Genomic DNA, 16,832 nt, shown 5'->3' with positions numbered 1-16,832 from the left:
TAAACACGGCAACATTTATCTATTAAGGCACAAGCTTTTCTTTGAGAGAACTAATAGGAAATCTAATGCTATTCTAATTTGTAAAATCATAGCTCAAATTTTAGACACTTCTCTGGTTATGATACTTACAACTTTGCTAAGTTTACCAACAGGAACTTCTACTTCAAGAGTTAAAACAACTAAGCAAATTAGTTATATAATTTAGGCGAAAAGAGGAAAATGGTTTCATATCTCCAGAATGTAGGACTTTAAAGCATTTATTTCCAGAAAGACTTTAAAACATCAGCAATATTTTTACATAAAACACATAGTATCATTTTGTTTACTCAGTCTTATGTAGTTGACTTCTGTTGAAGTGATTCTGGATCTACTGCAGTCTGCAAAACCATCAGCTTCTGCATAAGAGTTCTGGAAATCTTGATGAGTCTAGTTACAGTCCCTTTTGTAAATCCAATATAGGCTATCTTTTTTGTTGAGATATTCTGGTTAAATGTTTTCAGAAAATCAGCAAAGTAAAAACATCTGCAGGTGACAAAAGTTAATATGGCCCTGATTAATTTATAAACATAACTCTTAATAGTGAAAGACCTGATAGAAATTAATTACAGGCATAACGTAAAGACCAAATAAAATCAGTTAAAAAAAAAAAACTTTAGATAAAAAAAATTCTCTAAATATAATCATTAGCCATATTTTTAAAGAGCTTCAGGTATCATACGTAGTAATCTGGAGACATAATACCATATAGTCAGGATATACTAAGAATATACCAAGATTATCAAGTCTCTAAATACCTGAATAAAAATAACTTTATAAGTAAATAATTTGAATTCCCCAGTCAAAATATTGGCTTTGATGATGCTAGAATCAAAAAAGTACTCCACCAAGTTAGCAATAAAAACCCAGTTAGCACAGAAATAATAATAAAATTATGACATAATATTATGGGTTTGCCGTCTAATATTAGGCAAAAATACAATAGGAAATACTAACAAATTTTTAACTCAGTGAATCAGGTACTTTTCTTGAGTTTAACAACATATTCTATGTAATTTATGGCGTGTTAAATAAACCTTTTTAGGACTTTTTCTTTATGAAAAAATTTTCATAGTTTTCAAACTTATCAGGAGTTTATTATAAGTTACCAAGAAATAATACTTTTAGTTATTTAACTAAAAATCTTAAAATAAAAATAAAAACCTTAGCTTTTTCTTTTTTCTTAAAGCCATGTGACTTGGTTTCCAACTCAGGAATCTTATTCTAACAAGAGAGGCAGATTACACAAAGAAGAGATTAACTCTTCAACTCAATAATCAAAGAAACTTTTGTTAGTTTAATGGCAAGAAACCTAATTCTTTGTTTTATATGCTATTTAACATTGAAGCTCTTAAAAATCTCATGAGCTACTAAACTTTAGTCAGGCAGATAAAACTTGTGGCCATTATCAAATAAATTTCTTTTTCAGTAAATCTCTGAAACGTTTTCTTTTTTTCTTGCATATCTCTTATGGTACATCCCTTTAACTGGCAAAAATAAACTTATTAGCAGACTCAAATACACACACACACATATATATTTGGCTTCTTAAAGTTCTTTCACAATAGAACTTGTTTACAGTTCTTTATGATTAGTATTTACCCAATTTCTGATACTATAGTAAAGCAGCAATTTTCCTTAGCTTTTTTTTTTTTTTTTTTGGCTTAAAAAGGTCTCCACCTAGTTGGAAAGTGTTTTTTTAAAGCTATCCTGGGGCTATACCTTGGAGACTAGGGCTGGGGGCTAAGAAGGCCTGGCCTTGCCCACCCTTACTTACTTTTAACTCATGGTAGAAGACAAGATTAAAATTCATTTATATATGTTTAAGTTGACCTAGATGTTTTTGAAAGGCAAAAGATAATTTCTTTCCCCTTACTGTTCTGGATCTGTTACTTTTACTTTAAGACAAAATTATCTTTTTCTTCAGCCTACTCAATCAATTCTCAGGAGTCTCTATAAGTATGTTCTAATTTAACCTCAGTTTCTTTTCACCAATTAATTTTTGTGCATCACACACAAATTACACATAAGACACACACAGAGGCAACTGAGATAATCTTGCAGCCTCAACCCCCCAGACAGCCCTGGTCACACATAAGATTTACACATAAGACAAACAGACAAACAGAGTGCCTGGACCAGACAAGCTGGAAAGGGAAAGGGGGAATGACGATGATCTTAGTGAGGTCTAACACATTACTAGGAATATCTGAATCTCTACTTCGATCATCCAGATACCTCCTATCCCCAATATCAGACGAAGGGGCTTCATTCTCCCAATCTAAACAGATAGAGATGTCTACATCCATTCCCCAGAAGCAGGGTGCACCAGCCAAAGACAGACAACATCCAGACACACAAAAATGACAGCCACCACACACTCATACATCTGCCCAAACTCTAGAGTCACCAAGACCAAGAATAGTTTAAAAACAAAAGGACAAAGGAAAGAAAAAAAAGTCAAGGAAGTAGACTATTGGAGCACTCTCTGTGACCTCCTGCTGGGGGTACACAACCCACTCTGGAGCATTCTCCATCACCTCCTCTCAGAGGCTCACCACCCGCTCAATTTACTGAGTGCTCTCCACAAACCTCTGGCGGGGTTTGCAACCCACTTGGTGGGTGCTCTCCACGGCTCTGTCCGAGGTCCGCAACCAGCCCTTGGGGTATGGGGTGTTCAGCCCCTAACGAGGACTCACTCCTTGTCCCCAAACTCTCTTTCACAAAAGCCAAATGACAGGAACGCCCTCTATGAGCCCCCATCTTTGGAGCTCGAGACCCATTCGGTGGAAGGAGGAAAGAAGAGAGGAAAAAATTGGAGCACCAGAGACCAATTGAGGGTCCTCCTGAGAGAAAAGTTTAAAAACAAAAGGAAAGACAAAAAAAAGTCAAGGAAGTAGACCATCGGGGCGCTCTCTGCGACCTCCCACTGGAGGTACGTGACCCACTCTGGTGTGCTCTCCATGGCCTCCTCCTATTGGAGGCTTATGACCTGCTCAGTTTACTGAGTGCTCTCCGCAACCCTCTGGTGGGATTCACGACCCACTCGGGCACTCTCTGTGGCTCTCTCCGAGATCCACAACCTGCACTTAGGATATGGGGTGATCAGCCCCTCACAAGTACTCACTCCTTGTTTCCACCTTGCCTTTCGTGAAAGTCAAATGACTGGAACACTCTCCGAGAACCCCCCTTCATTAGGGCTCATGACCCGTTCAGTGGAAAGAGGAAAGAAGAAGAAGAGAGAGAAAAAAAATGGAGACAAGGTATATAGAAAAAAAAGAAGATAGTTAAAGTTGCTGAAGAGAGAAGGAGGACTAAGGGGCAGAGTCAACTGAACTTACCGCTTCAAAGAGACACCAGACAAAAAGGTCCGGGTGGCTGCTTGTCTCTGAGTAGAGGTCTGTTCCAGAGGCTCAGTCCCTCTGGTCTGTGACCTCTAACCAGGGGCTAATTTGAGCCTCTAGTCTCCTGGCTGGCTCGCCAAATTTTGTTACTAATCACCAATCTGACACAAAGGGTCCTTGTCTTTTCCTGTGCTTAAGAATACACGCGAAAGACAAACTTTATCTTCAGCAAGCTTTATTTTGCTTAAGTCAAGCAAAAACAGTCAGCGGGGATCTAAGCCTCTCCAAAAGACTGACTCAAAAAGGGTAGTAAGGCTTATATAAGTTTGGTGGAGACAATAGAGTGATGAATATTTAGTGAGCTTCTTTCAAGGGGCTGCGAGTAGTTCTCAGATTGGTAATGCATGTTAATTAGGTTGCGCACACATCTGGAATCCAAGATGGAACCTGGTGATATACAAGATGGCGTCCTCTCAGCAGCCCTTCACATCACTTGTTATGGGATATAGTGCAAGTGCACTGATCTTTGGCATAACATCGCCATCTTCAGAGGTCTAAGGAAGGTTAAAAACGGTCACACTTTGTTCTGTGTGTGCAGGAGCCTGTGAAAGGAGAAGGGACTAGAAAAATACTAAGAAGGAGATAGTAATTCACAGGTTATTTCAACCTTATCTCATGTTGACATGGTGTGCTTTACCCAACTTCTAGATGGTAATCTTTTAACAGCTCTTTTTTTCCACCGGCATGGTTAACGCTGTCTCAGAAATGCTTTAAATCTGTGCTGTTCAGTGGGGTAGCTATTAGCTACATGTAGCTGTTTAAATTTAAATTAAATTAAACTAAAAATTCAGTCCCTCAGTCACATTTCAAGTGTCAATAGTGTTGTAGGGGGAAAAAACACCACAAAGTTTAGTAAAAGCAAAAAGAAAGTTTTGTTTGACATATATTCAAAAAGATAAAAGTTGAGAAGCAGTCAAGCTTGCTGCCAGAGCTAATGTCTGCCTGAGTCCAAGGAAATATTACAGAATAAGCTAGAATGAGAAAACAGACAAGCATGCTGCCACAGCCATGTCTGCCCCAGTTCGGAGAATATTACAGAATAGGCAAGAATGGGAAAACAGACAAGCACGCTGCCACAGCCATGGCTGCCTGAGTCTGGAGAATATTATAGAATAGGCAAGACTGGGAAAACAGGCAAGCATGCTGCCACAGCCATGTCTGCCCAAGTCCAGAGAATATTATAGTCATCAGTATATATTAACATTACAAAATGGGCAAAACCATTGAAAGCTTCTTCTTTTCACAGATTGGCTAGAAACTGTGATCTTACATTTTGAATTATCTTTCTTAATGATCTTTGGTGCAGGTTTCAGTAACCAACAGTCAGGAGGATCTTCACTGGTCCAACAAATTTCTATTCACTAAATATCGATAGAAAAAAATAAGAGTGGAAAGTCTTTTGTGTTCTGTTTGATTGGCTTTATGTGAAAAGTTCCCTAAAAGATATTTCCCAAGATTATTCATCTATTGTCTTTATACCTTAGGTCCCAGTTGATGTGTCCGTGTGAGTCCTTGTGAGCCCAGCTCCAGCTGGGTCACATTCTCTATGCTCAAGGACAGGGAATAATGACTCCAGTATTATTTCCTAAATCAATAGCCACATGTGGCTAGTAGCTCCTATTGAACAGCACAAATTTCAAGTACTTCATCACAGGAAGTTCTAAAATATCTTTAGGTTTGGACATTTTAATATCTTAAAATGATTGCTGTTTTTTCTTAACTAAAAATTACATTCAGCATTTCAGTCAACAATTTCAATTCTAAATGTTGAATTGGCAAATTTTGTGTTATATATATTTTTTCAACAATACGAAAAATTTCAATTGTGAGAGTTTTTACAAGATGAATTTAGTTGCAGGAGACGTTTTTATTTTACTGTTTGATTCTAATACTGTATTTGTCACATCTTTGAGTGTTTTAATTAAGGAAAAACTTTGTACTGTGGAAAATTTCACACATAAATATACATAAACCAGAGAGAAAATTATAGTGAATGGCCATCACTCAACTTCAAAAATTACCAGCATTTTGACAATTTTGTTTTATTTATCCCTGACCTCTGGGTTTTTTGTTGTTGTTGCTGGAGGATTACAAATGATATGTGGTTTCACCCATAAATACATCTCTAACTGATAGGGTTTTTTAAACAAAAGCATCATGTCATTGTCACACCTAATAAAATTCAATAAGACAGCTTACTGTCTAATACCCAATCCATGTTCAAATTTTCCTAATTGTCTCAAAATTGTTTTTTTAATTTTTCAAATTGGATCTAAGCAAGGTTAGATTTGGTTGTTACATCTCCTGACAGCTTCTTATTTCTCTTCTTCTTTTTCCTCAGTACTTTTGATTGGTTGAAGAAACAGGGTCATTTGTCATGTCTAATTGCCATATGATCTGGCATTGCTTTCATTATGGTGTCTTTTAATTTGTTCTGCTGTCCTCTGTATTCATGTCAACTGTTGTTGTTTTTAGATGCCGTCAAGTTGATTCTGACTTGTAGCGACCTTATAGGACAGGGTGGAACTGTCCCATAGGGTTTCCAGTGAGCAGCTGGTGGATTTGAACTGCTGACCTTTTGGTTAGCAGCTGAGCTTTTAACCACTATACCACCAGGGCTCCCCCTGTAAGCTGTTGTTGTGGTTAGGTGCCATCAAGTCGGTTGCAACTCATAGCAACCCAGTGTACGACAGAATAAAACACTGACCAGTCCTTCACCATCCTCACAATCGTTGTGATGCCTGAGCCCATTGTTGCAGCCACTGTGTCAATCCATCCCATTGAGGATCTTCCTCTTTTTTCTCTGACCCTCTACTTTACCAACAGTGGTGGTCTCCAGGGACCAGACCCTCCTGATACCGTGTCCAAAGTATGTGAGACATAGTTTTGCCATCCTTGTCTCTAAGGAGCATTCAGGCTGTACGTCTTCCAGGACAGATTTGTTCACGCTTTTGGCAGTCTATGGTATATTCAATACTCTTCTTCAACACCACAGTTCAAAGGCATCAATCCTTCTTCAGTCTTCTTTATTTATCGTCCAGCTTTCTCATGCACATGAGGCGATTGAAAACACCATGGCTTGGGTCAGGCACACCTTAGTCTTCAAGGTGACGTCTTTGCTTTTTAATACATTAAAGAGGCCTTTTGTAGCACATTTGCTCAGTGCAGTGTGTTTTTTGATTTCTTAACTGCTGCTTTCATGGGTGTTGATTGTGGGTCCAACTAAAATGAAACCCTTGATGACTTCAGTCTTTTCTGTTTATCATGATAGGTTTATTCGTCCAATTGTGAGGATTTTTGTTTTCTTTATGTTGAGGTGTAATCCATACTGAAGGCTGTGGTCTTTGATGTTCATCACTAAGTTCTTCAAGTCCTCTTCACTTTCAGCTAGCAAGGTTGTGCACTCTGCATATTGCAGGTTGTTAATGAGTCTTCCTCCAATCCTGACAGCCCCGTTCTTCTTCATCTAGTACAGTTTCTCGGATTATTTGCTTACCATACAGAATGAATGGGTATGGTGAAAGGATACAACCCGGACTCACACCTTTCCTGCTTTAAACCATGCAGTATCCCCTTTTTCTGTTCGAAGGACTGCCTCTTGATCTATGTACAGGTTCCTCATGAGCACAATCCAGTGTTCTGGAATTCCCAATTTTTCACAGTGTTATCCATGATTTGTTATGATTCACACAGTTGAATGCCTTTTCATAGGCAATAAAACACAGGTAAACATCCTTCTGGTATTCTCTGCTTTCAGCTAGGATCCACCTGACATCAGCAATGATATCCCTGGTTCCACATCCTCTTCTGAATCCACTTTGAATTTCTGGTGGATGTACTGCTGCAGCCACTTTTGAGTGATCTTCAGTAAAATTTTACTTGTGTTTGATATCAGTGATATTGTTCCATAACTTCCGCGTTTGATGGTATCACTTTTCTTGGGAATAGGCATAAATATGGGCCTTTTCCAGCCGGTTGGGCAGGTAGCTGTCTTCCAAATTTCTTGGCATAGGCAATGGAGCACTTACCGGCACTGCATCCGTTTGTTGAAACACCTCAATTGGTATTCTGTCAAGTCCTGGAACCTTGTTTTTCCACCAGTGCCTTCAGTGCAGCTCAAACATTCCTTCAGTATCATTGGTTCCTGATCATATGCTACCTCCTGAAATGGTTGAACATCTACTAGTTCTTTTCGGTACAGTGACTGTGTATTCCTTCCATCTTTTGATGCTTCCTGCGTTGTTTAACATTTTCACTGTAGAATCCTTAATATTGCAATTTGAGGCTTCAATTTTTTCTTCGGTTCTTTCAGCTTGAGAAATGCCAAGTGTATTCTTTCTTTTTGGTTTTCTATCTTCAGGTCTTTGCATGTGTCGTTATGATATTTTATTTTGTCTTCTTGAGCCACCCTTTGGAATCTTCTGTTCAGCTCTTATATTTAATCTTTTCTTCGTTTTTGCTTCTGAGATCCATTTTGGTCTTTTCTTTCTTTCCTGTCTTTTCAGTGACCTCTTGATTTCTTCATGTATGTTGTCCTTTATGTTATTCCACAACTCATCTTGTCTTCAGTCATTAGTGTTTAACACGTCAAATGTATTCTTGAAGTGCTATCAAAATACCAGTGGGATACACTCAAGGTCGTACTTCGGCTCTTGTTGACTTATTCTAATTTTCTTCAGTTTCAACTTGAACTTCCGTATGAGCAATTGATAGTCTTTCCCACAGTCAGCCCCTGGCCTTGTTTGGACTGATCATATTGAGCTTTTCCATCATCTCTTTCCACAGATGTAGGCAACTTGATTTCTGTGTATTCAATCCGGCAAGATCCACATGTGTAGTTGCTGTTTATGTTGGTGAAAAAAGGTATTTATAATGCAGAAGTCATTGGTCTTGCAAAATTCTGTCATGTGATATCCAGCATCATTTGTATCACCAAGGCCATGTTTTCCAACTACTGATCCTTCTCTTTTGTTTCCAACTTTTGCATTCTAGTCACCAGTAGTTATCAATGCATCCTGATTGCATGTTCAGTTAATTTCAGACTGCAGAAGTTAGTCAAAATCTTTAATTTCATCTTTGGCCATAGTGGCTTGTGTGTAAATTTGAATAATAGTCGTAACACCTGGTCTTCCTTGTAGGTATATGAATATTATCCTGTCACTGACCTTGTTGTACTTCAGGATAGATCTTGAAATGTTCTTTTTGATGGTGAATGCAACACCATTCCCCTTCAAGTTTTCATTCCTGGCATAATAGACCATGTGATTGTCCGATTCAATATTGCCAATACCAGTCCACTTCAGCTCACTAATGCCTAGGATATCTATGTTTATGCGTTCAATTTCATTTTTGATGATTTCCAATTTTCCTAGATTCGTACTTAGTATATTCTAGGTTCTGATGATTAATGAATGTTTGCAGCTGTTTCTTCTCATTTTGAGTTGTGCCACATCAGCATGAAGGCTGATGAAGGCCCCAAGAGCTTGACGCCATCTACGTCGTTAAGGTCGATTCTACTTTGAGGAGACAGCTCTTCCCCAGTTGTCTTTTGAGTGCCGTCCAACCTGAGGGGCTCATCTTCCGGCACTATATCAGTGTTCCACTGCTATTCACAAGGTTTCACTAGCTAATTCTTTTCAGAAGTAGACTGCCGTATCCTTCTTCCTGATCTTAGTCTGGAAGCTCACCTGAAACCTGTTAGCCATGGATGACCCTGCTGGTATTTGAATAACACTGGCATAGCTTCCAGCATCACAGCAATACACAAGCCCCCACAGTATGATAAACTGACAGGCACTTGGGGGCCTGTAAACTAGCAGTTTGATATAAAGACTTGATTAGATTCAGGTTCGGTTTTTTTTTTATATATATAATTTTTATTGTGCTTTAAGTGAAAGTTTACAAATCAAGTCAATCTCTCACACAAAAACCATATACACCTTGCTACACACTCCCAATTACTCTCCCCCTAATGAGACAGCCCGGTCTCTCCCTCCATTCTCTCTTTTCGTGTCCATTTCACCAGCTTCTAACCCCCTCCACCCTCTCATCTCACCTCCAGCAGGAGATGCCAACATAGTCTCAAGTGTCCACCTGATCCGAGAAGCTCACTCCTCACCGGCATCCCTCTCCAACCCATTGTCCAGTCCAATCCATGTCTGAAGAGTTGGCTTCAGGAATGGTTCCTGTCCTGGGCCAACAGAAGTTCTGGAGGCCATGACCACCGGGGTCCTTCTAGTCTCAGTCAGACCATTAATTCTGGTCTTATGAGAATTTGGGGTCTATATCCCACTGCTCTCCTGTTCCCTCAGGGGTTCTCTGTTGTGTTCCCTGTCAGGGCAGTCATCGGTTGTAGCCGGCACCATCTAGTTCTTCTGCCCTCAGGATGCTGTAGACTCTGGTTCATGTGGTCCTTTCTGTCTCTTGGGCTCATAATCGCCTTATGTCCTTGGTGTTCTTCATTCTCCTTTGATCGAGGTGGGTTGAGACCAATTGATGCATCTTAGATGGCTGCTTGCTAGCGTTTAAGACCCCAGACATCACAGGTTTGGTTTTTTTAAGGCAAAAATACTTCATAGTTGGTGCTGTGTATTTTGTGTTGTATTCCATCACTAGGTATATATAGTATTATGTAGTTTCACTTTAAAGTCATGATAAAATTATCAGTGGGTGGTGTCCACATGATTTTCTGTTACAAAGTTCCCCTCAGTCTTTCAAGTTAGAGTTTTAGCATCTGGTGATGATTGTTGCGTACATTCATGATTACTTTAGGGCATTGGTTCTAAAGCGTGATCCCTGGACAAGCAGTTGCAGCATCACCTTCGCTCCTGTCAGAAAGTGCAAATTCTTGAGCCCCATCTGAAACCAGAGAACCAGAAAGACTGTGGAGAGGCCCACAATCTGTGTTTAACAAGTTGTGCAAGGGATTCTATTTTTTTTTTTTTTTTACATGATAGTTTATTGATAATGCATTACAGTAAGAAAATAGTATCTAGGTTTTCAGACTTCCTGGGTGTCCTATGTATACTAAGGTGTCTGGCAGCCTTATGTTACTTGACCCCTCCTTGACATTTGATGGAGCCCTGGTGGTGCAGTAACTAAGAGCTACAGCTGCCAACCAAAAGGTTGGCAGTTCAAATCCATCAGCCGCTTGATTGCTATGAGTCGGAATCGACTTGATGGCAGTGGGTTTGGTTTTTGGTTGACATTTGATAATGTTGACTGTTCCTTGCTTTCTTGGCTTTCATTGGAATATTCTCTCCTCTATGGCTGTCATTCGTTCTCACTCTCCTTTATTTGGCCTGTGGTCTTCTAGTCCATTTCCTCACTCTTTTTCTTTTTTTCATTTTTATTGTCCTTTAAGTGAAAATTTACAAATCAGATCAGTCTCATACAAAAATTTATATACACCTTGCTATGTACTCCAGTTGCTCTTCCCCTAATGAGACAGCACACTCCTCTCCACTCTCTCTTTTCGTGTCCATTCGGCTGGCTTCTGACCCCCTCTGCCCTCTCATCTCCCCTCCAGGCAGGAGGTGCCCACTTAGTCTCGTGTGTCTACTTGACCCAAGAAACTCAGTCTTCACCAGTATCATTTTCTATCCCATAGTCCAGTCCAATCCCTGTCTGAAGAGTTGGCTTTGGGAATGGTTCCTATTTTGGGCTAACAGAAGGTCTGGGGACTACGGCTTCCGGGGTCCTCTAGTCTCAGTCAGACCATTCAGTCTGGTCTTTTTTACGAGAATTCCTCCAAGGGATTCTGATATAAACTGAAGTTTGAGGCCCACTGCAGTAGGTGTTGCAAAATGGCACATTACTCATTCTCGCTTCTTCTGCATTGTTTTAGCTAAATTATTTTTTAAGAACTTTCCCTTATTTGGTTACCCTAAAAAGGGGTTCATACATGAAGAACATATAAATGCTTGATTCTTTCCTTTTATTTTTCAATTTTAAGAATGAGAAGTTGGTGCTCTTGAATGGTGCTCCAAAGATGACCAATGAATTCTTTTTTTTTTTCTTAACTCATGGATTTTTAACTTTCTGATGTAATTCAGTCCACTACAATTATGATTTCTTTTTGATATTCAAATTGCCTCATCTTCAGCCAGCTGTAGCCCCTTCAAGTTGATTCCTGTGTCTTTCTGACAGGACCTTTCATCAGTCTGTTTCCTTGTCTTCTGATAAAATTTAAAATGCTCCTAGCTCATCTTGCACGGTTTTTACCCCAGTCCAAGAATCAGCTATTTCCTTAAAATCCCTGGTTACTTTTAGTGGAAAATGTATTTAGAGATCATCATCAGGATACTAGGGGCTACTGGATGCCCCTGGATTGTCATTGCTTCTAGACCTATTCAGTAGGCCCACCTCAAAACCCATTGGCTGTTGAGTTGATTTCAACTCCTAGCAACCCTATAGGACAGAGTAGAACTGTCCCATAGGGTTTCCAAGGTATAAATTGTTAAAGAAGCAGATTGCCACATCTTTCTCCTGTGGAATGGCTCGTGGTTTTGAACTGTTGACCTTTTGGTTAGCAGTCAAGCACTTAAGCACTGCAAAAAATCCTCCTTAAAAAAGATAAAGGAAGAAAGCATGAGTTCATACTGATACTTGCAATCCAAATTTAGGATTACATTTAAAAATATATATATTATTGTATTTTTGATGAACTTATACACAACAAAACAATTTCTCATTCAACAATTCTACACATATTGTTCAGTGACATCGGTTGCATTCTTCACATTGTGTCAACATTCTCCTTATTTCCATTCTAGTTCTTCCATTCCCATTAGTATCACTGCCCCCACCCCCAACCTTCTCATTCATGTTTTAGATAACTGTTACCATTTGGTCTCATAGATAATTTTTCAAAAGAATGCAGTATTTAAGGGTAACATTCTTTACTTTTTTTTTTTTAACTTTTTGTTGTTGTAGTTCTTATTGAGAATATATATAGCAAAACATATACTAATTCAGCCATTTCTGCATGTACAGTTCGTTGACATTGATTACATTCTTCTAGTTGTACATCCATTCTCAACCTCCTTTTCTGAGTTTTTCTTCCCCCGTTAGCATAAACTCACTGCCTCCTAAGTTTCCTACCTATCTAATCTTTTGAGTTGGTGCTGTCAGTTTGATCCCATATATACTGAAGATAATGCTCAGAGCAGACTTTTTTTTACTAGTTAAGCTACTATTATTTGGTTTTAAGAAGACTTTGGGGAATATTTTTGGTTTAAGGTTTAAAGATTATCTCTGGGCAATAGTTTCAGGGGTTCATTCAGCCTCTGTGGCTCCAGAAAGTCTGGAGTCCATGAGAATTTGAAATTCTGTCTATATTTTCCTCCTTTGATCAGGATTCTTCTATATACATTCTTTACTTTTTGAGCTAACCTGATATTTAGTTAAAAGGTGACTTCATGGGATAGTTTCAGTTCAAGATTCAAAGAGGGAATTATACAGGAATACCTTCAGTCTAAATGGGTCTAGTAAGTCTGGATTTTTTGAGAACTTCAAGTTCTTTTCCACATTTTTCACCCTTTCTATCAGGATCCATCTGTTGTGATCCTGATGAGAACATTCAGTAGTGGTAGCCAGGCACCATCTAGTTCTTCTGGCCTCAGGATAGAGAAGGCCATGGTTCATGGAGATAATTAGTCCCATAGACCAGTTCTTTCTTTGATTCCTGGGTTTCCTTTTTTCTCTTTCGCTTCAGACAAGTAGAGACCAATAGTTGTATTTTAGATGATGGCTTGCAAGCTTTTTAGGCCCCAAACACTACTCACCAAACTAGGATATAGAATATAAACTTTATGAACTGTATTATATATTGACCAAGGGTTACATAGGTTTTTCTTCCTTTTGATTTATGTATTTATATCTCAATTCTCTTATGTTAAAAAATTTTAATTTTTCAGGATTTTTTTTTTAATTATTGCTTTTTCCTTTAGTTTTGGTCTATCCAAAAGCATCTTGATTCTTAAAGTCCGTATTTATTTATAACCATTCACTTCCAAAATGATTTTAGCAATTTTATTATTCCAGCTATGTGGGTATAGTTTTGCTTAGCATTTCTTCACGAATGTAAAACACAGTATTTTATTATGTGCAATATCCATATTTCATAGGAAAAGTACTATTTTTAGTCAGTAGCTTTTACCAAGCCACATCTTTTAATGGAATCTTAGCCAGACTATAGAAATTCTTCTAGGATAAATACCTATTAGAAAAATGTACAATTTATGGGAAAAGAATATAAATGGCAAATGAATAAATAGAACTGTGTGCCACTAATAATCAGAAAAATATAAATTAAAATAGTAATAAAGTATCATTTTTCACTCTCAAAGGAACTGATTTTTGGTGGGGGTACGGAATAAGAACATTTTCATACGCTGTTGGTGGAAGTGTAAATTGGTCCAGTACTTTTAGAGGGCAATTAGATAGCATCTATTAACATTAAAAATAAACATAAATCTTTGACTAAAAATTCTGCTTCTTGAATTCTAATCTGTAGAAATATTTGCATGTATATATAAGAACATGTGTCTAAAAAGATGCTCGTTGAAGCATTACATATCATAATAATAAAGAAATTGCAAATATTCTAAATGCTTATCACTAGAAGGATGGATGGTATGATTCAATGGGGAAAATTACAGGGTTATTTAAAAAAGAAGGTAGTTCTCCATGAACTTGGTATGTTACAAAGAGCCAAAAAAAAAAGTTGTAGGGACAGTATTACAAGTATTACATACTAATTTTATCTAGAGAACAAGTCTGTGTGCATTTGACTTGGTAATTGGATGTAGTAAAAATCTTACTTGGATACTTAATGTTTTGTCCTTTTTTTTTTTTAAACAGCTTTTGGAAATTAATTGGACAGGACTAACTAATCTTCTAGATATTCCTGGATTGAAGTAAGTATTATATAATGTCCTAAAATAGTTGTCACGTTAACAATGTAATGTGCATATTCAATGACATAAAAATCATATGACAATGGTTAAGACCTGTGTCTATCAGGTAGAATAAGTGCTTTCTCAGTAGGCTCTGATATGAGAAATGAGTAAAGGGAGTGCAGTTGGGTGTTGCTCTCATATCCTTGTGTAACCTGCTAAAACCTGCTGCCTATAACTACTTAAATCTCATTGAGCTAAAATTACACTGGTTTTAGGAGCGCTTTAAACTGAGTCCTTTATCTTAGTTTTACTTTTCATTCATCATAAGACATCTTCCCAGTCTTTGTAGCTCAGAAAAGTTACAGCCTTTTAATATATAAATCAATTTTTTAATTGGGTTTCATTTGATGAAGAACGATGAATCCGTGAAACATCTCATAGCATGGAGGAATCTGGAAGGCATTATACTGAGTGAAATTAGTCACAAAAGGACAAATATTATAGGAGACCACTATTATAAGAACTCAAGGAAAAGTTTAAACACACAAGAAAATATCCTTTGATTGTTACAAGGTTAGGGAGGAAGGGAGAGAGGTATTCACTAATTAGTTAGTAGAAAAGAACTATTTTAGGTGAAGAGAAAGAACACACAGTACAGGGAAGGTCAGCACAACTGGACTAAACCAAAAGCAAAGAAGTTTCCTGAATGCAACCAAATGCTTCAAGGACCAGAGTGGCAGGGCTGGGGGCCTGGGGACCATGGTTTCAGGGAACACCTAGGTCAATCGGAATAACAAAATATATTAAGAAAATGTTCAGCATCCCACTTTGGTAAGTGGCTTTTGGGATCTTAAACACTAGCAAGCAGCCATCTAAGATGCATCAATTGGGTCAACCCACCTGGAGCAAAGGAGAATGAAGAACACCAAAGACAAAAGGAAAATATGAGTCCAAGAGACAGAAAGGGCTGCATAAACCAGAGACTATATCAGCCTGAGACTGCAAGAACTAGGTGGTGCCCAGCTACCACCAGTGACTACCCTGACAGGGAACATAACAGAGAATTCCTGATGGAGTGCAGGAACAGTGAGATGCAGACCTCAAATTCTTGTGAAGAGACCAAGCTTAATAGTCTTACTGAGACTGGAGGGATGCCAGAGGTCATGGCCCCTGGACCCTCTCTTAGCCCAAGGACTGGCACCATTCCTGAAGCCAACTCTTTGGACAGGGATTGGACTGGACTATAAGACAGAAAATGATACTGATGAGAAGTGAGCTTCTTGGCTTAAGTAGACACATAAGGTCATGTGGGCAGCTCCTGTCTGGAGTTGAGATGAATAGGCAGAGTGGGACAGGAGCTGGTTGAATGGATAGGGGCAATACAGGGTGGAGAGGAGTGTGCTGTCACATTAGGGGGAGAGCACCTAGGGTTACATAGCAAGATGTGTATAAGTTTTAGTATGAGACACTGACTTGATTTGTAAAGTTTCACCTAAACCACACACACACACACAAACAGAATAGACCCAGAGACACACACAGAGGGAAGACAAATGCCAAGGAACACTAAGGAACTCCCAGGGCTATGGGCAAGGAAAGACCCATCCCTAGAGCCAGTGCCCTGATTTGGACTAATAGCCAAATCCAAACTATAAGACAATAAATTTCTGTCTTTTAACTGCCAAAAAAAAGGGGGGGGGGGCGGTTATTTATTTCTCCCAAAACCAGTTGAAAACATTAAAAGTGAATATATGCTTCAAAGGAAGCCCTGGTGACCTAGCGGGTAAGAGCTATAGCTGCTAACCAAAGGGTCAGCAGTTCAGATCCACCAGCCGCTCCTTGGAAACCCTGTGGGGCAGTTCTACTCCATCCTATAGGGTTGCTATGAGTCAGAATCGATGCGACAGCAATGGATGTGTTATGTGTTTCGAAACTAACGCTTTCCAGATTCTTCACGAGGTGTAGCTACACCCTTCCCTTTCCATCTGTTGTTCCCTTTATCCATTGCTCTTTGAAAGGAATAGGTGTCAGCACTGAGCATAGCTAACTTGTACAGCTCCTCCAGGAATTTGAGTGTGGGAGGTGAAGAATTTGAAGGTTTTATATATCACTGCAAGTCCCTTTACTATTCTGTAACAGTCTAGTATTTAAAACATGAGAAAATTTTCATATAATAAGCATTAATGTTCATTAAGGGCACATCCTTGCTCGGAGAGAAATGAAGTCATTCTAGTTGTGCCACAAATTATCCAGTGTTAAGTGGTATATGGTAATTATTTGTGACAAACCTATTACATTACCAGACAGAAGTTCTGAAATTACTGCCTTCTAAACTCACTTTTGCTGGTCTTTACTGTTTTATTTGAAGGTTATAATGTATTACTTATTGGTTAAAGTTGTGTGAGTTTCTAGTGGATATTTTGGTAATTTGTGGGGGTTTTTTTCCCCTAAAATAGCTTAGAAATTAATTTAACAAATAAATTATTGGTGA

General features: G+C 38.6%; 1 protein-coding gene across 2 annotated transcripts in view; it reads left to right on the top strand.

Annotated features, from left to right (window-relative positions):
- The window catches only part of ESYT2 (extended synaptotagmin 2), a 193,686-nt gene that overhangs the window by 124,590 nt on the left and 52,264 nt on the right, over positions 1-16,832 (top strand). For both annotated transcript variants that reach the window (XM_003410692.4, XM_023548763.2), the window contains exon 7: positions 14,304-14,359. In XM_003410692.4, the coding sequence (XP_003410740.1) occupies positions 14,304-14,359 (56 nt within the window). The remainder of the gene's footprint in view (positions 1-14,303; positions 14,360-16,832) is intronic.

This window comes from Loxodonta africana, chromosome 4, assembly GCF_030014295.1.
Source record: "Loxodonta africana isolate mLoxAfr1 chromosome 4, mLoxAfr1.hap2, whole genome shotgun sequence".
NCBI classification, from domain to species: domain Eukaryota; kingdom Metazoa; phylum Chordata; class Mammalia; order Proboscidea; family Elephantidae; genus Loxodonta; species Loxodonta africana.
This window is presented reverse-complemented; position numbering and strand designations above follow the sequence as displayed.